General features: G+C 39.3%; 1 protein-coding gene across 1 annotated transcript in view; it reads right to left on the bottom strand.

Annotated features, from left to right (window-relative positions):
• The window catches only part of LOC123744935 (nephrin-like), a 425,786-nt gene that overhangs the window by 159,207 nt on the left and 244,635 nt on the right, over nt 1-21,944 (bottom strand). Inside the window, exon 2 of the mRNA XM_069306333.1 lies at nt 9,764-9,896. Within this exon, the coding sequence (XP_069162434.1) occupies nt 9,764-9,896 (133 nt within the window). The remainder of the gene's footprint in view (nt 1-9,763; nt 9,897-21,944) is intronic.

The following is a 21,944-nucleotide window of genomic DNA, read 5'->3' as shown; positions in this document are numbered from 1 at the left end:
TCTCTCTCTCTCTCTCTCTCTCTCTCTCTCTCTCTCTCTCTCTCTCTCTCAAGCACATTCACTCACTCACTTCATTGTCAGGAGAAGGTTGGCTGCGTGTGAGGCATAAAAATCCATAAACATGAGTGACTTAAATTATGTCTTCCCAAAATTCTTTTTAATTTTCGTCAGCTCAAAGGCAGGTGTCTTTTACTGGGAAAGAGAGAGAGAGAGAGAGAGAGAGAGAGAGAGAGAGAGAGAGAGAGAGAGAGAGAGAGAGAGAGAGAGAGAGAGAGAGAGAGAGAGAGAGAGAAGAATGGAATGTTACTCATGTATCTGTTTTAAGCGTTTATTTAATCATTTTGAATGATTCGTAAGTACTTACGAATCTTTCAACTGACCAGTGTCAGTTGACTTCTGCTAGTGCATTTGACAATGAATTCAAATTTCCATCCAATGAAATCAAAAGCACAGACATAAATATAATATCAACTAATATTTTGAAATTTATAAATGCAACAGAGTGAGAGACAGAAAGATCCCTCATAGTGTGTACCGAATGGCACCCACTAGTTAAGTCATCGATGCCAATGTGGCTCCATCAGCTTGAGTTGGCCATCGCTTCCGACTGGCACCATGTGGACCCTCGGTGGTAGGTCAGTCAGCTTTGGTTACCATCAAATGGCCCTCCACTGTGCTGGCATCAGTTCCGGTTGACACCATGTATTACTCGACGGTGGCTCAGGTTGGCACCATGTATTACTCAACGGTGGCTCAGGTTGGCACCATGTATTACTCGACGGTGGCTCAGGTTGGCACCATGTATTACTCGACGGTGGCTCAGGTTGGCACCATGTATTAATCGACGGTGGCTCAGGTTGGCACCATGTATTAATCGACGGTGGCTCAGGTTGGCACCATGTATTACTCGACGGTGGCTCAGGTTGGCACCATGTATTACTCGACGGTGGCTCAGGTTGGCACCATGTGGCCTTCCGCTGTAGATCCCCCAGCTTCAGTATTGCAAAATTTGTGTATAAAGTAGCGATATTTTGTTTTAGCAGTTCAAGTCATACATATACATATCCACTATGGGAACTGAAAAAATACTGCCTATGAATATTGCCTGTGAATGTTTATGGAAGTCTACCAGTCGTTTACACTCACTTGCTACGCCTCCGACCTATATCACAATAGTAATAAATTAATAAATTTAATTTATTAATAAATTTGGCTTAATAAATTTCGCTGCCTTGGACAAACTTCCACTCTGTACACAAGGACGTTCGTCTGGTCATCGACTTATGTGTGTGTTCTCGCCTTTATCTTCTCAACTGTATATGTTTGAAGGACGAGTATCAGCTCCTGGGCTCCATCATTCACTCCCCCTTGTTACATTCTGATATTGTTCTCATCGTCTTTTTTCTCATACCTGCTCTGAAGACTAATTATAGAGGTAGCCTTAATTACATTTTCATCTATCTCATTACCCTTGATGTCTGCTCAGATCCCCTATAGCTCTCTGGACTTTTGTTTCCACAAATACAGTCTCCTCTTACCCACGTTCGTGTTAAGTATTCGTTTTTCTCCACTCATGTCAGTGCTACTGTGAAGCTCTCATATGACTATGCTGCGTCTCTGTTTAGTTCCGTCAGTTTTTGCTCATAACTCCAGCATTTATAAGCTCATGGCCCCGGTCAGGTAGTGACTATATGCTCTATGCTTGACTGTGGCGCTTATAAAGGCGGGAATTTCCGCACCGTGGCCTCATATGCTATCATTGGTTGTATACAACGGCATGATTGCGTAATTGTTCAGGTTTCTGGAGGTCAGGCGAATGGTCACGAGCTTGCCTATGATGTTGATGTTATCTTGTTATGGAGGCGTGTGTTTGCGTGTGCTCGGTTCTCGCTTTTCCCTCTCGCCTGACCTTTGCTTCATCACGGGTCAGGTGGAGTGTGTGTGTGTGTGTGTGTGTGTGTGTGTGTGTGTGTGTGTGTGTGTGTGTGTGTGTGTGTGTGTGTGTGTGTGTGTGTGTGTGTGTGTGTGTGTGTGTGTGTGTGCACGCCGCCTGCCACAACAGCTCACTCTCAACAGTCTTCCCTGCCCGCCCACCTATAGTCGTAATGGCTTGGCGCTTTCCCTGATAGTTCCCTTACTTCCCCCCCTTCCCTCTTCGGTTCCTACTGGTCCTCCTTCTCCATTTCTTCCTCTTCCTTTTGTCTTTTTTCCTGCTTCTCATTCTGATCATCCTCATTCTCTTCCTGATCCTAATGCTGTTTCTTTTTTACTCGTTCTTCCACACTCCTTATTCCACATTTCTCCTCCTACTACTTCTTCTTTTCTGTTTCTCCTGCTCTTCCTTCTTCTCTTGTTCCTCCTAGGACCAATAGCATGTGTAAATGGAAATGCAGCACACGACTGAAATTACATGATTGATGTATTAAAAAAAAGTTTTTACTGTAGGAAATGTTTCATATATATGCCACATTAACTTGCTTCAGAGGAGAAGGAACACAGAGATTCTGTAACTGAAGGAAATGTTCGATTAAAATAAATTTAATTGGAGTATATCTACAGGTTAAGTATATCTGCCTGCGTATAGTATATCCACAGTATATCAAGTATATCAATATATATCCATAGTATAACCACCTGGCTGCAAGTGCTACAGTAGGAATGTCTGAGAAATTGCTAATCCAGCAAATCGAATTTGTATTTGAGGGCCAATTCGAATTAACTACAAATAATTTAATGCCGCCTCAGTACTTTTAAAGGTTTTTGTAAAAGCCGCACAGCACTGTAGGTCGATTAGCATCATCTTTACTATGGGATTTAAGGAAGGTTACAGGACTATCGATTTAGTGTATTGGAATAAGATAAAGCGTCTGTATTGGAATAAGATAAATATGGAGACATGTATGACAGATATTAATATATGAATTATGTACTACGAACATAGCTCTAGATACAACAGCTTCATTTCTGAACGGAAAAAAATGTAAATGTTAAATTATAATATAGCAATTTTTCTTGAAAAAAAAAATTGTTGCTTAAACATTTCAAACGAATTAAAATGTTAAACACACGTAGACGTTTGTTGCAAGCAACAAAAACATTAATAACGACTGCAGGAACTTCTATTAGACGTTTGAGTGTTTTGATTGGTAAATAAATTATCAGTAGCCATAATAGGGAGGTTATTGGCTCCGATAAAGTAAATATAAGTACTAAGTAAATATGTTAGTGCTCACATTCACTTAATATACTAGAAGATTGCTGACAGAAAATTATACTATTTACCAAAAGTCCTTATGATGGACCATTATGTCTCCTGTTCTCTGCGTATCCTATTTAACACAATGTAATCCTATGTAATCCTTTGTAATCCTCGCTCTCTCCCATTACTCTTAGTATTAAACCCCCTTTTAACCCGCATCCCGGCGATTCCCACGACTGGTCATCCCCTTTAGGCATGACAAATATGTTCTTCTCTTCAATCATAATTTTGTTCGTGTTCTTCGTCTTCCTTTCTCTTATCTCTCATGTACATCCTTAAAATTAATCATATTCGTCCTTTTTCTTTCTCCTTTCCTATACTGTCCTTTTCTTCTTTCAATATCTTCTTCTTCTTCTTCTTCTTCCCTTCCCCTTCCGTTTCCCCCTCTTAATCTTCCCTTTCCTCAGAGATGCCCAACACACCGAGTTATCGTGGGATATTGGCAAGAAATGTTAATCTCAGGAAATATCCCAAAGTTTCGGAAATTGTGATAATATTTGGATACGTGTGTTTGTGTTTGTGTGTGTGTGTGTGTGTGTGTGTGTGTGTGTGTGTGCTGTAAGTTATTTTAATGCGCTCATAGAGGTTGAGCTTTATATATTGGGTCCTGCCTCTGAAATCTGCCTCTATCACTTCACTTTTTCTGTCATTCAATCATTTTTTCTTACTTCCAATAAACCTCCACTGAAGTGTCAGCACTGGCACTCCACAGGTGTCAGCACTTTGCCCAACGCAGTTCCTTAACTATATGAACGACTTGTCGGCAGGAATAAGGTCATTCCTTACAATGTTGATAATGTACTGATAATCAGAATGATATATACAGTGCAAGGTAACACAAAATTGCGCGATGACCAGAGCGAACTGAAAAAAATGGTAAAATAAATGTATTATAGAGTTTAGGCCAGAATGAATTAACTCAGTCCAACTTTTTTGTTAATGTCGAAAAGAGCCACCAATTTGTTTCTCAACCAGACCTTTAGCCTTTCATAAACTATTGTCGCTCCAGGGAATCACTAATTAACCAGCGATCGCTCGAATTCGCCTGTAGGGGTAAAACGACAGTTCCTTAAAGCGGAAGCTGTACTCAGACTGCCTTCTGCAGCGAGCACTAATCCAATGCTCTCTTTACAGCACAATTGGATCAATGGTAATGGAAAGAATTTGCATATGTAATGGCAGAGAGCCTTTGCAATCTCTCTCTTCGTGGCTCACTTAATTCACCAAGAAAAAGAAAAAGGAAAGATTTTACGATGGAAATACCATACTGGTCTTGTACTTTCTGTCGAAAATTTGCAGTGACTTTCAATTTGGGTTAGAAAACATATTACAGTAAAGTGGCATTAAAGTCCTACTCGTATGAAGGCTATGAGTCACAATAACGGGGCTGAAGTATGTTGACCAGACCACACACTAGAAGTTGAAGGAACGACGACGTTTAGTACGTCCTGGACCATTCTCAAGTCGCCTATAGCTTCATACTCGTATGAAGCTATAGGCGCTGATGTGATTCAAACCTCTTTGAGAAATACCAATATGTATTTATTCTGTTATTTAAAATGAAGGTGAACAGTCTTTGAATGATCCATACTTAATTAACAATATTTTTTTTTATTTAAGAGTATTGTCGCTTTATGTAAATATTAGCCTGATATTTCCTCATGGGAAAGAACTTTTACATTTAACAATCTTTCATTATTAAGGGTTATGACATCTCTTGACCAAACGATTTTTTAAGTAAAGCTAATTAGTCTTTAAGATGATATAATTGTTGAACTATAATTATAGTAATCACGTAAACCATATTTAGTACTGGCTACTTAGTTTACCTGTGCTATCTAATGGTTTCTGACTCAATCTGGGTCTTCATAAACCTGATATGTACTTCTGGTTTGTTATTTTATTGTCATAAAAAATGTCATAACTTGTACAAATAATAAAATGAGTACAGTGATTCAAGTAGGCCTACCTTCCCACACAAGGCAAGAAAACTGCTGCTAGCCTGCTGGCCTGTGTATGACAGGAGCAATGCAGGAAGTCTACTTGGACATACGTTAGACACTGCAATAGACCTAGATGCCCATGAAAGTCAAAATCACTCCAGTAGGTCTTTGGAGTTCACTTCACCCATTATTGAATCCCACTGCCAAATTATATTAATTTTCTTATTCCTAATTGTGTCTAAGGATAGCGAGATTTAGCAGAAGAACCTGCTATTAAATTTATTGTTAATATATATATATAATACTTTAAAATTGATGTATGCGTCTTGAGGGGGTTGGCCGCCGCTTTAACGAGCCTGGCCTGAGAACAGATTACGTACTAACCTAATACCTAACCTAAGCCTCACTATACATAGAACTTTAATATATAGTAACCTTAGTTTATAGACGAGAAAAGGTTATTTTATTAAAAATTACATTAAAATTTATGCATGTGTCGGCTGCTATATGGAATATACATTGCCTGAAGACGGGTCGAGGATATCTTTGTTTGTTACTAGTCAAAATGTTTCTTTCCATAATGTTATCATATTTATAATTCAATCTCCCTTTCCCCCTTGTCACAATTCCTTTCCGCTGGCATTTCTGTCTTGTATTTTTCTACTGCGTGCTGAACAGTGTTCACTATAGCGCATAATCTCTCAAAGCACAGCACTCACTCGTGGATATGGTTGGTCTAGATCCACTTTTCTAATTTTGCTTCGTGACATTTGGCTGCGTCTGACCCTTCCTTTGTGTGTGTGTGTGTGTGTGTGTGTGTGTGTGTGTGTGTGTGTGTGTGTGTGTGTGTGTGTGTTCACCTAGTTGTGTTTGCGGGAGTTGAGCTTTGCTCTTTCGGCCCGCCTCTCAACTGTCAATCAAGTGTTGTTACTAACTACTTTTTTCTTTTTTCCCCCACACACACACACACACACACCCACCCCAGGAAGCAGCCCGTAACAGCTGACTAACTCCCAGGTACCTATTTACTGCTAGGTAACAGGGGCATTCAGGGTGAAAGAAACTTTGCCCATTTGTTTCTTCCTATTGCGGGAATCGAACCCGCGCCACAGAATTATGAGACCTGCGCGCTATCCACCAGGCTACCAGGCCCTTGTGTGTGCGTGTGCGCGCGTGTGTGTGCGTGTGCGCGCGTGTGTGTGTGTGAGTGTGTCTGCTAATATTACTAATCTCCTCTGGCATGACATATTTTGTCTTAGTCTCTACCAATGGTCTCTGTGAAGGTGGTACACGTCAGTCACGCAACTTCCAAACATGCAACATATGTTTGTTTAATGTTTGGAAAACGTAGTGTATAATATATTAATTATTCTCTCTGCTTTAAATGTGTACTAAAAGGTGGGAGAGGTTTTGTTTGTGTTCATTTCGCATATTAAAAAATGCTAAAATCATATTCGATGAACTATCTCGGGATTATACCAATGAAACAAGGAAGGACTTCAACATACTGACACATTGATGTGTAGACACCACTAGAATGTTGACCAGACCACACACTAGAAATTGAAGGGACGACGACGTTTCGGTCCGTCCTGGACCATTCTCAAGTCGATTTTCTCAAGACGATTTTCAAGTGAATCGACTTGAGAATGGTTCAGGACGGACCGAAACGTCGTCGTCCCTTCAATTTCTAGTGTGTGGTCTGGTCAACATACTTCAGCCACGTTATTGTGACTCCTCGCCTACACTAGAATGTTGTACCAGAGTGTACTCAAACCTCATTGACATCTTTGCAGGGTGATTGTACAAACAAACAATCAAACAATCAATGATATCTTTGCAGGGTGATTGATTGTTGACAACAATACAGATTATTATTTGCTGTGAGGCGCAGAAGATTCCCATGATTTCCAAGTTTCCTTTGCCTATAGACCCTGGATCCGGATTCACGAAACAGTTACGCAAGTACTTACGAACCTATACATCTTTTCGCAATTTTCGGCGGCTTTGTTTACAATTATTAAACAGTTAATGAGCTTCGAAGCACCAGGAGGCTGTATACAACAATAACAAAGTTGATTTGGAAGTTTTCATGATTGTAAACTGTTTAATAAATGTAACGAAAAGCGTCAAAGATTGAGGAAAGATGTACATGTTCGTAAGTACTTGTGTAACCGTTTCGTGAATCTGACCCGTTCCTTATGCAAGATCAAATCAAATGTTCCAACAATAGCCCAAGCTATGACATGTGTAGCCTCTCTAGAATCACGTCGCTCGCTGCGTTTTACGTTCAACTGTAGAAGCAGATCTGATGTACTTTCCTCTCTAAAATAACAGGTCTCGTTATCAGGGTACTTTTCAGGTGTCTGACCCAAGGATTTTTCAAACACCTCTCCAAAGATTAAGGGGCAGGAATATTGGGCCTTCTAAAGATTTCTTACTCTTATTATCGTTGACAGTTACAACTCTGGGCTTTCTTCCAGATTAGAATCAAGGTTTTTTGCAGATCATTTATTATTACTGATAATACTACCTCCACAAAAACTACTACTTCTTTTACTACTACTACTATTACTATTACTACTACTGGTATTAACAGCTCACTCTGTAAGTAGTGGGAGACTCTCAAATGGGTGTTCAACTTTACAGAGATGCTAGCCATTCAGAAGGCTTTGGAATATGCTCTTGCTGAACACTGACAACATGTTATCATACATACAGATTCGAAAACTGCCATTGGAACCTTGCAACAAGAACACATACGTGATATCATCCATCTGATCACAAATGTCATATTATTAATGCAAACACTCAAACGTCAAGGCCGTCGGGTACTTATCAACTAGGTGCCAAGTCATGTGGGAATAATAGGAAATGACATTGCAGACGAAGCTGCAAAACTTGCTACTAAAAGAAGAAATGTAGACATTTACATACCACAGAGTTTATCACAGATTAAGAAACTAATTAGAAAAAGAACAATGCGAAGATGTACATTGACCACAACACAGCAGTTGCAACATCAGGATCTGCGGGTTGGTACAAGAATTCAATCAACTACGAACCACTTAGTTTGATGAAAGGGAGCAGTAGAACAACAGAAGTACACTTACATCGCATCAGGCTTGGATACCCATGTGCATGGGAAATAGGCTTACAGGTTCCGGATGATAAGCGGAAATGTTAGCATTGTGGAGAAATGCCCGACAGACCACTGGACCATTATCTAACACAGTGCACAGTTACAAACCCATTAAGATTTCAACAAAGGTTCAACAGAGCAGAAGAAGTTGTTAAACACATGGGACAAAATCTTACTGAAGCGACCATACGAGTCATAAATACTCATACTCCGCCCAAGTAAAACAGAAACAAGCAACACTTAGTGGGCCAGCCAGAGGCTTAGGGCCCGCGCAGGAATATCCCTGCAAAAAAAAAAAAAATAAAGCTTTCGGTTAAGGTGGAAAATAGAGTGGTATTAGAAACCCTCCAGGCGACGTTTCGGCAAGACAATGGCAAAGCAACTTCTGGTAACTCTCTCAACCAAAGGCAATTTGTTACAAAACAATTTGAAAAATATAGACAACAAAACTGAGGAAGGGTAACTAAAAACAAAGAGGAGTAAAAAATCTGTGACGAAAAACCAACACGAGGACAATCTCAACTCCCCCTCCCTCTAAAAAAATTATTTGAATACGCATCTCGCTAAAGGTGAGGTGAGACCCCCCTGTGAAGTGAGAGAGAGAGAGAGAGAGAGAGAGAGAGAGAGAGAGAGAGAGAGAGAGAGAGAGAGAGAGAGAGAGTGTGTTGTGTGTGTGTGTGTGTGTGTGTGTGTGTGTGTGTGTGTGCGTGTGTGTGTGTGTGTGTGTGTGTGTGTGTGTGTGTGTGTGTGTGTGTGTGTGTGTGTGTGTGTGTGTGTGTGTGTGTGTGCGTATGTGTGTGTGTGTGTTACAAGTGTTGACACGAGTGCTGTAGGTAAGACGTGAGTGGCTCCCTGCACAGACACATAAGAACAAATGCAACACAAAGCCTATTGACCCATACGTGGCAGTACCTATTTATATCCACACAAATTTATTCATATACATGACTAACCTTCGCCTGAAAAAATCCAACGGTCCAACATCTATTACGATTACCAAAGTGATTTTTTCGATAAATCAACAATCCTGTTTCATGATCAAAACACCCAGGTTTTTTTTTAATCCTAAATTATCCAATTTTTATCCATTGTTTTGTGTTCTATTGTATTGCCATATTTAGCTTCATATTTGTATATCTTTTGCTATTGTCTTTTATCTATTTATATACATCAATTAATTTAAGACAATTACATATCTCCTATTCATAGCTACACATTTTTTTGAATTCTGTAATGAAGCTTCTATAATTAACAATATATACATTCATATCAATATTTTGTATCTATTACACATTTATATATACTGAATAGGTTAGTTTTTGCATTTACATTGTGTTAAATATTAACAAATGTTGCCAAGCAAAACTGTCAAATAGTTTCCCTTCTCTGAACACACCTGGAGAACCAATTGTCGCTCACCTGTATATGGGCGTACCAGCTGATCCCCGATACCACAGGATGAGTACCACTCTGTCATTGGCCAGTGTAGAGGTGACGTCGCAAGGCAGCCGGGCGCGCTCCTGTACCATAGCCATCGCCGATGCGTACACAGCTGGAAGGAGAGAGAGTGTGTGAGAGAGAGAGATGGGGAAAGAGAGAGAGGGAGAGAGAGAGGGAGGAGATTACGGTCAGCCCAGGCGACAGAAATGACACAATTACGGGGGATATGACGAGAATCTTATGGCGGCATCAGCACACGGCTTGGCGTTACTGCTGACCTCTGGATCAATGACTTGGCCTCAGAGCGGATCACTGGCTTTTAGAACCAGCAACCCCACCCCGCCCTCCTCACCCCCACCCCAAGCCACCCACAGCTCCCGGTAAAGCTAACTCAAGCCCGGGCTTCTTTATTTTTTCCTAGAGCCTCACAGAGCTCGCATAATAAAGGGTCACCACTCTTTGTTTAGACCATCGTCCGGGGAACTTCTCTCAAAAATGTAATAGATTCAATAAACCCTAAAGTTCCTATGCTGAGAGTTGTTGTTTTTTTATACTTTATTGGCATCTGATTCTTAAATGCCACAGAATCTGTCCAGGAAAAATGCCTAATCTTGCGTCTAGGATGATCTGTGAATACATTAAAAGATGTACATTATGGGAAGAGATAGCTGAGAAAGTAGACAAACCAGACACACTACTTGGAGTTTACAACATTTACAGATGTAGGCACTTATATAATATACAAAACGCCGGAATTATCTGTTCACTGATTCTAATAGTAAACAACGCTGAGTCATAAATAATTTTTGGACAATTTTTAGAGATTTTGATGGTTTCTGCAAAATGCCTCTAACGTCATACCTCAAGATGAAACAACCGAAAGATTTAAGAACCAAAATACCAAATTTTCTTATAAAAATTCCAATGTAACACAATTTCATCTTACCTACTTCACAGAAACACATTTCAACCTATGAAACGTAAATTTTACGCAAACCCATAACGCCAAAAGCTTGTATATATATATAATTCAGGTCTGTACAAATGAAAGATGAATCAAGGAGTTACGTTGTTGACGCAGTTGCTTTTCAGAGACTAATTGGTCGTTCGTGAATGTAATTGTTAACATCTTATCAGACCAGCTCATTGGGGCGCCGTGTATGCCTGACAGAGAAGTGTGTCTATGCCTTTGTAACACTTCCTGTCTTGTTTTGTATTCATGATAAGCAGGATCTAGCTCCAGGTTCCCGCCTTCCAACAGCAGATGTTTTACATTTTCCAAAATTCTTATTCTGTTCTACTTTCTGATAAGGTTGTGAATTAATAAGGCTTCCAAGACATGTGCTCAAACGCTTGCACTTATATGCCATCAACACAATGCCAGAGTCTATTTACGCTTTTCCAACCTCTTGGACTGCACATGGGGAATAAATTCTACATTGATTCTCTCAGTATGCAGACGAGGAGACACAATATTGTGGCTGAAATATGTTGACCAAACCACACACTAGAAAGTGAAGGGACGACGACGTTTCGGTCCGCACTGGACCATTCTCAAGTAGATTGTGAATCAACTGGAAAATGGTCCAGGACAGACCGAAACGTCGTCGTCCCTACACTTTCTAGTGTGGTTTGGTCAACATCTCTCAGTATCTTATACGTTATCATATTATAACTCCTCCCCATTTTTCTCTTAGCTAAAATCATAAACAATTTACATGTTATTCTTGGGATTTACAATGTGGGTACGTAGTCATGTCGATACAGTGCTTGCTCCTGATACCTACATCACCTCATTTTAATACGCCCCTGATACCTACATCACCTCATTTTAATACTATCCTGATACCTACATCACCTCATTTTAATAGGCTCCTGATACCTACATCACCTGATTTAATACGCCCCTGATACCTACATCACCTCATTTTAATACTCTCCTGATACCTACATCACCTCATTTTAATACGCTCCTGATACCTACATCACCTCATTTTAATACTCTCCTGATACCTACATCACCTCATTTTAATACTCTCCTGATACCTACATCACCTCATTTTAATACTCTCCTGATACCTACATCACCTCATTTTAATAGGCTCCTGATACCTACATCACCTGATTTAATACGCCCCTGATACCTACATCACCTCATTTTAATACTCTCCTGATACCTACATCACCTCATTTTAATACGCTCCTGATACCTACATCACCTCACCCTAATGTGTGGGAATTACACCCTAGATCCTCAATGTCTTATAACTGGCCAGAGGAATGGTGTGATGAATGCTCATGAATGTTGTCGATGGTATTATATGTACTTGTGCCTATGCTAACGTTATATCCAACTCCTAGATCTTCCTTGTCTGTGTGTATGTATGTGTGTGTGAGTGTGTAGGTTGAGTGGGTGTGTATGTGTGAGTGTTCATCTATTTTACCTATCCAATAGCTGGTTGTCTATTGTAATGACTCTCAACCTATTTTAACTATCATATCTACAAGGCTGACTATTGACCATCTCTTGGATACAAACCTTAATTACTGATTTGTGTGTGTGTATGTGTGTGTGTGTGTGTGTGTGTGTGTGTGTGTGTGTGTGTGTGTGTGTGTGTGTGTGTGTGTGTGTGTGTGTGTGTGTGAGAGAGAGAGAGAGAGTGTGTGTATGTGTGTGTGTGTTTGCCTTTATTTATGCATACATGTTTATATATTTATTTTCCTCCATGCCCTTTCCAGCGGAGGAGTTTTGAGAATAATACCACTTACTATGCAATTTGAACCCATAACTCTTTCCTCTGAGGCAACGCCTGCACGCGCTGGGAATTTATGGAAGAGAAACGTCGTGACATATTTTCCTCCATTCTTGTCTCACTTTCTGCTACTACTATACAACTCACCTCTCACTCCTCTTTGTCTCTCTCTCTCTCTCTCTCTCTCTACCACTGGGATACTCCTCTCGTCATGTAATATGCAGTAGTTAGCCTTAAAAATGAAAATGCTGAATGAATTATCTATTCTTTCCAAATGTTTACCCTGATTGACATTTAACAAGACCCTGAGAAACAGTCTCCATTGAACATGGCGAAATTTATTCATTGTTGTCGGAATATTTCCCCATGATCTACATAGATCAGGAGCTGCCGGCTCTATGGAGAGAAAATTGTATTGTCATGCGAGTTATTTATATATATATATATATTTTTACTATCAATAAGTAGAGGAAGCAAGGTTGTTCCATTGTGTCGTTCACCAATTTATCGATGACAGTGTTCATTTGGTCGTGGAATGTTGAATGAATTTCATCACAACACTGAGCATTGAAGGAATAACAGGATTTCGAGGAATGGGCAGCTCTGCAGAGCGCACAATGCATTCGAGATAAGATTTATTAGCGTGAGCTATGATTAAGTTGTCTGCAGAAGTATCGGATGATGCATTTTCTGCATGAGCAACACATCTATACGGTAATGAGAGCGGTAATATGATCATTGATACTGACAGAATGTTTTATTGATATGAAGGTCAAATGCGTGTATAAAATGTACCAGTTATCTCATTATATATATATATATATATATATATATATATATATATATATATATATATATATATATATATATATATATATATATATATATATATATATATATATATATGTTTTTTGTGTGTTTAAGTGCGTATTATATCGACTGCGCAGGTGCAGAAATCATAATTTCTGTATGTTTGGACATTTTTATTATTTTAAATTATAAATTTGTGATTACCAATCCTAATATATAAAACTCAGACGTAATAACCATTTTTTGTGCTCAGAGATTCTGTTTGGGGGATTAATGAGATTATGTACCACGTAGTGATGGGTTTTGTCTTATTTGATTTTTAATATAATCGGTTACATTACATAAGAAAATAAATTTCCGTTGCTTATCCAAAATTCTTAAATGTAGTTATTATTTTAAATATTCGCTTATTATTATTAATAAAAGTATAGCTCTTGTTTTGTAAATATTTGCTCATATTAAGATATTTCTATGTTTAAGAGAGAGAGAATGTCTGTTTGTTTGTCTATTTGTCGATCTTCCCAAGTTGGATGCCAGACATTTAAGGTTAGCCTCACAAAAACTGGCACAGGGACAGATCTGAGGTACAGGATGAACATTGGCTACTCGAGGTCATAAAATTCTTAGAAATTTATTACTTGGGTATAATTAAATATTTCTTTCATATATGTATATGTTCTGATGATAAACTTCTCATCATTATTCTGATGAGAAATTCTTAGGACATCTCAACCAATAGTTCACTCATGACCAGAATTGAATCCGTAGCAATCAGATGAGGGGAGTGTCAATAATTACTAATATTTGGTCAAGACCTTCACTGACAAGCCTATGTCCGTCCCGTACCACAGACCATTCTACCTAAACATTTGGGTAAGACTCTAAGCATCTTGCCTCCCACTTCGGTCACTCAGACAAACAGACCGACATTCCCTCTTTAAGTGTAGATATATATACACACACAAACACACATGCGCGCACTATAAATTAATAACACTATCAATTAGATTTTTGGAGTGATGTACACTGTTTCTTTTTCACAACACAGAAAGCTTTTACATCCGGTTGCAGTTGAAATAAAACAAGAGCAATATTGCTACATGAAAGTACAAAGGGAATAATTTAAATTAATGGAGGTGGATGATATCGAATCGTAGAGATGACTGAAGCGTGTTGACTGACGTGTTATATATATATATATATATATATATATATATATATATATATATATATATATATATATATATATATATATATATATATAATATATATATATATATATATATATATATATATATATATATATATATATATATATATATTTGCTAAACTTCAAAGTAAAAAGAGGTTTAAGACTAGAAAATGAAATGATACACATTTTTAGCAACTAAATTTGAATGACCTCCGTACCTCACTCTCAGAATTACTAATTCACACGCTTCTAAATAATTTATATAATTTATTAGGGCAATAATCCTCCGATATGTTTCACTTGGAATCATTACCACGGATAGAAATTGACTTTTCAGACTACGGACTGGCGCCAGATGCCATAAAGTGTGATCAGTGTCCATGACGAAATGGGAGGCAGGAGGAGAGATCGATGACAACCCCAGAAGACTATAGCAGACTATAGCAGTGTATAGTTTATATATAGATGATATATAGTACAGTGACACTGTCAGACCACGGAGGAAAATGAAACAGGAATTTCCTTAAGTACTTTCGTATATTAAATACATCTTCAGAAGGAAGATTCCTTTGATTCCTTCTGAAGATGTATTTAATATACGAAAGTACTTAAGGAAATTCCTGTTTCATTTTCCTCCGTGGTCTGACAGTGTCACATTCTTAATCACGTGTTTATTTTCGTGATATACACACATATAGTAAAGTGTATAGTCTCCTGCATGAGACTATACACTGTACCAGGGCTACGGCTGACATGTGAATAGCAGAATACACACACTGTATAGAATACAGTAGAACTTGAAATGTAGAAGATTAGACAGTAATGGACAACAGCAGGGGACAATAAAGAATTAACATTGTATGAACAGCAGATGGCAGAGAGTATCAGCGAGTGCATCTGTGTATCGACAACAGTTTACAGTAAGCAAAACAAGTACGACGCAATGAATGAACAGCAGCTGACTAGAATACCAGAGGATTAAACAGTGAACGAACAACAACAGACAAGTTAACACCAGAATACAATACAATTAACGAACAACAACAGACAATTAACACCAGAATACAACACAATTAACGAACAACAACAGACAATTAACACCAGTGTACAACACAATTAACGAACAACAACAGACAGTTAACAACCAGTGTACAACACAATTAACGAACAGTAGTTGATAGTGAGCAAAAGAATACAACACAACGAAAAGCAGTTGACAGTGAATAGCTCAGAACAAAACACTAAGCGATAACGATAAATATAACAATATTTATATCCACAATTCAACTGCTGCTATTTCTGCAACAAACGCAGGTTAATATATAAACAATAATTCTAAGAACATTATAAATTGTTACACAAATAAGGATATAATAAATAATAAAATAACAAATACATTATTATTTGTTCTTCCAGAGTGTTTTTGTGAGTTCTTATTGTGTGTTGCTGTGTTTTGTTCGGTATTTTACTATGATTAGTTCAGTGTTTTCCTGTTTTTGGTATTTTTTTAACTGTGATTTGCTTCTTGCATTTTTGTGATTTATTCATGTAATGTGATTTTGTTTCCAATTAGAACAAAGGAGGGTTAGCTCCAGAATTAGTAAGTGCTCAAAGCTGCCTATAAGCTGCCCAAACCTTGACACGGAGAAGCTGTAAATAAATTAGTTGATTGACTGATTGATTAATAATTACGATGAACCAGAAGACCCAAAACAGGAAACGGGAAAACGTCTGAAGAAGTTTGAAGGAAATAATGCGAATATGGGGTGGGTGAGAGACGATTAGGCAGTACTGGAGGGGTGGAGCAGTAATGGGTGGAAGACAGCGCAACGGCAGGAAGGCAGGGGGGGGGGCTGGAAGGAAGGGGGGGGGGTTGAGTGGAAGGAAGGGGGGAGGGGACAGGCGGAAGAGGAGAGAGGAAGAGAGTTGTTAGGAAGAGCTTGCGACCAAAAGGAACTCGGTCAGTTTTAATTAATTCCTTCCTTGCCCTGCATTCTCTCACGTTTCATTTTTGCCTGTTAATTGGAGTATGGCATCAGCCAGGTGGTGAAAGGCATCAGCCAGGTGGTGAGAGGCACCAGCCAGGTGGTGAGAGGCATCAGCCAGGTGGTGAGAGGCATCAGCCAGGTGGTGAGAGGCATCAGCCAGGTGGTGAGAGGCATCAGCCAGGTGGTGAGAGGCATCAGCCAGGTGGTGAGAGGCATCAGCCAGGTGGTGAGAGGCACCAGCCAGGTGGTGAGAGGCACCAGCCAGGTGGTGAGAGGCATCAGCCAGGTGGTGAGAGGCATCAGCCAGGTGGTGAGAGGCATCAGCCAGGTGGTGAGAGGCATCAGCCAGGTGGTGAGAGGCATCAGCCAGGTGGTGAGAGGCATCAGCCAGGTGGTGAGAGGCGTCAGCCAGGTGGTGAGAGGCATCAGCCAGGTGGTGAGAGGCATCAGCCAGGTGGTGCGAGACATCAGCCAGGTGGTGAGAGGCATCAGCCAGGTGGTGAGAGGCATCAGCCAGGTGGTGAGAGGCATCAGCTAGGTGGTGAGAGGCATCTGCCAAGTGATGCGAGGCATCAGCCAGGTGGTGAGGCATCAGCCAGGTGATGCGAGGCATCAGCCAGGTGATGCGAGGCATCAGCCAGGTGATGCGAGGCATCAGCCAGGTGATGCGAGACATCAGCCAGGTGGTGTCCACACAGTTACAAAAAGTACTATCTGAACAGGATGGATTGCCGTATTCGACGGATTGATGAAGCCAAGGCCTCACTTCTTACAGGTCGGCGTTCGATCCCCAATGGTCCTAGTGCTTGGGAACCGTTCTTTCCCTTCTTCCTCGTATTCCTATCCTATCCTCCTATTCCTTCCAAGTGCTATATAAAGTGCTGGCTTAGTTTTGTCTCCTGATAATAAATTCCTTACTTCCTGCTATCGTTTTCAATGGTAAATTTTCCTTTAATATTTTATTTCTACTTTTGTATTAATGTTGTTCTTGCTTGCTGCTCATGTTGTTTATATTTCTGTCGTTACTCGTATTAATGCCCATTTTGACAACTACCTTTGATACATATTGGTAATATGCCTTTTCTGTTATTTTTAATGTCATTTCTGTTCTTCTGCAGTTTCTGTCAATGTTGCATGCAGGCTTTTTCAGATTATATTGTTGTGGCTGCTGATTCTGCTGTGATTCTAGTGACGTCAACTGGAATGGCATCTGCGTCTTATATCAATAATGCTGAAGGCGAAGGAAGTAGCTGAATCTTGCGCTCGACTGAACAAGCTATAAATTTCGCTGGTTATTTCCCCTCAGTCCAAATTCGGAATTAGCTTGTGAAGCGTGCGTAATGTGTCGCAATGAGTAGCGAGTTCGTGTCCTTGTCGAGGACAGAGAATGTTAGCTATGTCTTCCTTCACTCAAATGCGTGATGCAAAATCATTCCCAGCTCTAGCAGAGGTGCACAGTAGAAGGAGCGAACTCTCCTGGAATGTTTACGGAAGCCTTTAAGCAGCGTCCGACTTTATCCATGAGTTACTCCTTCTGAGATGCACTTAAGTGTATATATCTAAGCTCATAACATGCTTTAACGGGGCATTTGGCAAGCGGTTGATTCAACATTCTCTGGTTTTAGTGGCCATAGTCCTGCTGACTTATGACGTTCTGTGACTCATGGCGGAGTTTGTGTTTTCCGAGGACCTCGACGATGGTGAGAACATAGTTCCAGGAAGGAGCTGTACTTACGCAGTGGGTATCATAGTGAGCGTCTCTGGGTAGGTAGGATAACCCGGGTGATGGATGAATCTAAAAATTCACATTACTTCATGATCATGAATATTAATAAATTTCTTATCTAATATTAAGTTGTGGTGTTCTTCCTGCCTGATAGTGTTTGAAGACAATAGTACTATGCTAGGTAGTAGTTAGGGTGTTGGGGTTAAGTCTTATGCTGTCTCAGACATATAATACCAATCAAAGCTGGTAGCGAAGGGAATTCAAGAAAAACACAAATTTCTCAGCTGTTATATACCATGGCATTTAAATAAAAATTTCCTTTTTTTTGCAGTTGTTTTGGAATGTGGTAACGAAAGCGACAACCCAAATTATGTAGCATTATATTCAAAATTATAGTAGCTAATTCCATTTCCAGAGCTACCAGAAGATCTCCTGCTATTCCTTTGGAAAATTATATCCATTTGCTTAGCTAATTGAAACGATATTTCCGCTGCAACTCAAGGACATTACTCCTACCCAGCTAAATGCAGGAAATTCGTCCGTCCTTTGCTTCAGAAGAAGATCCCTAGTACTCTCTTCCATCAAGATGGCCGTCCTTTGATGCCAGACTTGGCCAATCTCTGAACAAGTCCACAAGAGCCGTGACGAGGATTCGAACCTGCGTCCGAGAGCATCCCAGACGCTGCCTTAATCGACTGAGCTACGACATGGTCAAAAGAGTTGAAACCGAAGTTCTACTGAACTTCGAGGATTTGTTCATTTCATGCGTCACGTTATATGTGATTTCTGCGTGTAATTGGCCAATCTATGTCAAGGCCATCCCTCCATACGATACACACTCATTCCAGGGAAGGAATTGTTTCAAAGTTTGTCATCGTTCCCGTTCTGTGGGATTCAACTATGTAGCCACAGTTTACATATAATTATTAATTATATTTCATCAAATTTGTGACAGTCGTAATGCAATATTGAGAGGTCAGTATGGTGTACCGTGAATTATGTTATGGTCTGATAGGATTTGACTTCAGAACCCCTTGTCCCTACTTAAGTCACTATTATGGAATGAATATGCCACTTGAGTCCTGAGATAACATCTTTAATTACCTAAAGATTCTACGCCAACTTGAAGTGAAAAGTCCACGGGATTATAAGTGGATACTACTACTACTTTCAAATACTACTTCGGCTAGTATTGTGTATACTCGCGTATACGTTCGGAATCATTGAGGAGCAGTCTGTGCTGATGAATGAATGATTCGTCTTTCATCTTGTGGTTTCGTACAGCAGTAATGTATGTGGACGAACCGCACCCTTGCGGCTGAAAAGGCTTTCATTTACACATCTACAAGCAATGGGACCTAACAGCTGAGTGGACAGCGCTCGGTGTTCGTATTTCTAAGAGCCCTGGTTGGATCCCCGGTGGAAACGGAACCAAATGGGCAGAGTTTCCTTTACCCTAATGCACCTGTTCACTCATGCAGTAAATAGGTATCTGGGAGTTAGACAGCTACCTCGTAGCAACTGTCTAATTGTTTCTGGTGATGTGTGTGTGTGAAAATTAGGATTAAGGGCTTGTCCGATAGTGGATAATGCGTGCTAGTGGCTGTACAAGACTGTAAGAACTCCTGAATATATAAATTAATTAATTAATAAATGATAAAGAAGAATAGATGAATATATTATAAACAGAAGAGAGAGAGATAGAGAATAGGAAAGAAAAAAATGTACAAGCAACGGAGAGAGTGAATTTAATACAATAACTCTTAATTGTGATACATATAACATAATTATTTTGAAAGTATATTACGTTATAAACTATGTTTATAGTGACACACTGACAGACACATTGACTGGGGAAGGCATGTTAAAAGAGGCAGAGAGGAACAGAGAAATATACATTCCTAGAAATATGTATCTGTCACCAGTTAGTAAAAATGTCTAACTAAAAGAAACACGTATTTGATTTCTCTTCCAGCTTCCCCACAAAACAGGTCACTGAGGGGTAAAAGACCTGAGGATGGTTCCTCTAAAAATCTTCCATACTTTCTTCATCGGTCGCTCAAAATGCCATTAACGTCCCTTTGTCGACTAATGGTTTGCCTTTCACTAATTGCTCAATTATCCAAGATGCAATTAACCAGAAATTTAATTCGGAAACTGATGGACCGTAAACTTAATTACCAAAGAGTCGCTTACGAAGAGCTGAGTATATCTACGGCAGAGCTTCCACAGCTGTGGAAGCCAAAGCTTCCTCACGTACCTGTATGTCCCCCGTCACATGATAATTTTAACGCATAAAACATGCATGTTATTAGGGGGCAGAATTTTAGTGAAGAAGTAACATGCTTTATATTTTCATTTATATTTATATATACATATGTCATCTGTTTATTCGAGGGTGGCGCCCTGACGCCTGGGGCTAGCCTCACCAAACATTGCAGGGGGATTTGTGACTGTATGGGGAGTGTCACAGGGTGGTTAATTGGAGTCGACCCCGTATGCCTCTTCATAAGAAAGATCAGCTACTATTCCCAATCCCAGCGACTCCTATGAAGTATGAAAAGCGAGTTTAATTGTCTGTAGTGTTAAAACAGATTTTATGGTTTCTGACGACGTTGAAACAACGTATATATGGGATGCTGCAACTTGCAAGTCTATACATTAATTAGGAGTTCTAATCTGATCTAATAAGTTATGTGAGTTTAATAACTGTATTAAAGTCTAACGTATTTAAATTTTGTTTTTTAGAAAGCCTTATTGGCTAAACGGTCTTTAAAATTATGTTTTCCTCCTTCAACATATCATAGTATCAACTCATATTTAGGTTATTGTTGTTTGTATCCATAACATTTTGTGCAATATTACAATCTTCTTCAGACTTTGATTGTTATTATTGTTATTTAATGACTGCAGTGAACTTTTATTAACAAAATATCCCTCCACTTTCATTCCCATTTAGGATATATATTGATTAGATAATTTTTAAATACTTAGTTCAAGTTGTGCTTGCCTAATCATTCAATCTTTTGATACAAATTTGACATTTCATTTATATAAACAAAATTGTAGTACAATTTTGCCAATATTCTTTCAATACTGCACTGACTGAACCTGTTTTAACTGTCTTTGATTTCACAAAGTCATCAATAAAAACATAGCATTCAGCTGGTTTTGAATTTTCATATTTTTTTGTTTTAATTATAATAGTTTTTTCATTGACACATCATATTACATAGTTCCACTAAAATTATATATAAAAATATGACAATTTAATAAAATATATAATTTATTAATCAACAGACCAAAGGATATAATAATTGTTATTGTCAACGATACAATTGATCATAACAGAGATTATATCGGAAAAAGTTGGTGCCAGAGGATTTTTTTACACTAGTTCACATATTTTTAAAACAGTCGAGCAATTAGCGAAGACCCAACTACCCGGCCATTGCACAATGATATCACAATAACGCCATTTATCTGTTAGACTATTATGGCGATAGATGGAACTGACCTCGTTGCATCTCTGGATGATGCAACAAAAGGCCCGCCTCCCACCACCCACACAACCCTTGTTCTACAAGAATCAGAGCCAGAAAGGTTCGAAGTGGTTCTCACATGGTACCCATGTGGTACCATGGTACCACATGGGTACCCACAATAATTGATGATAATTAATGGCACAATC

Source organism: Procambarus clarkii, chromosome 57 (assembly GCF_040958095.1).
Source record: "Procambarus clarkii isolate CNS0578487 chromosome 57, FALCON_Pclarkii_2.0, whole genome shotgun sequence".
Lineage (NCBI taxonomy): Eukaryota > Metazoa > Arthropoda > Malacostraca > Decapoda > Cambaridae > Procambarus > Procambarus clarkii.
The sequence above is the reverse complement of the archived record's forward strand: the minus strand, read 5'-3'. Positions and strand labels throughout refer to the sequence as shown.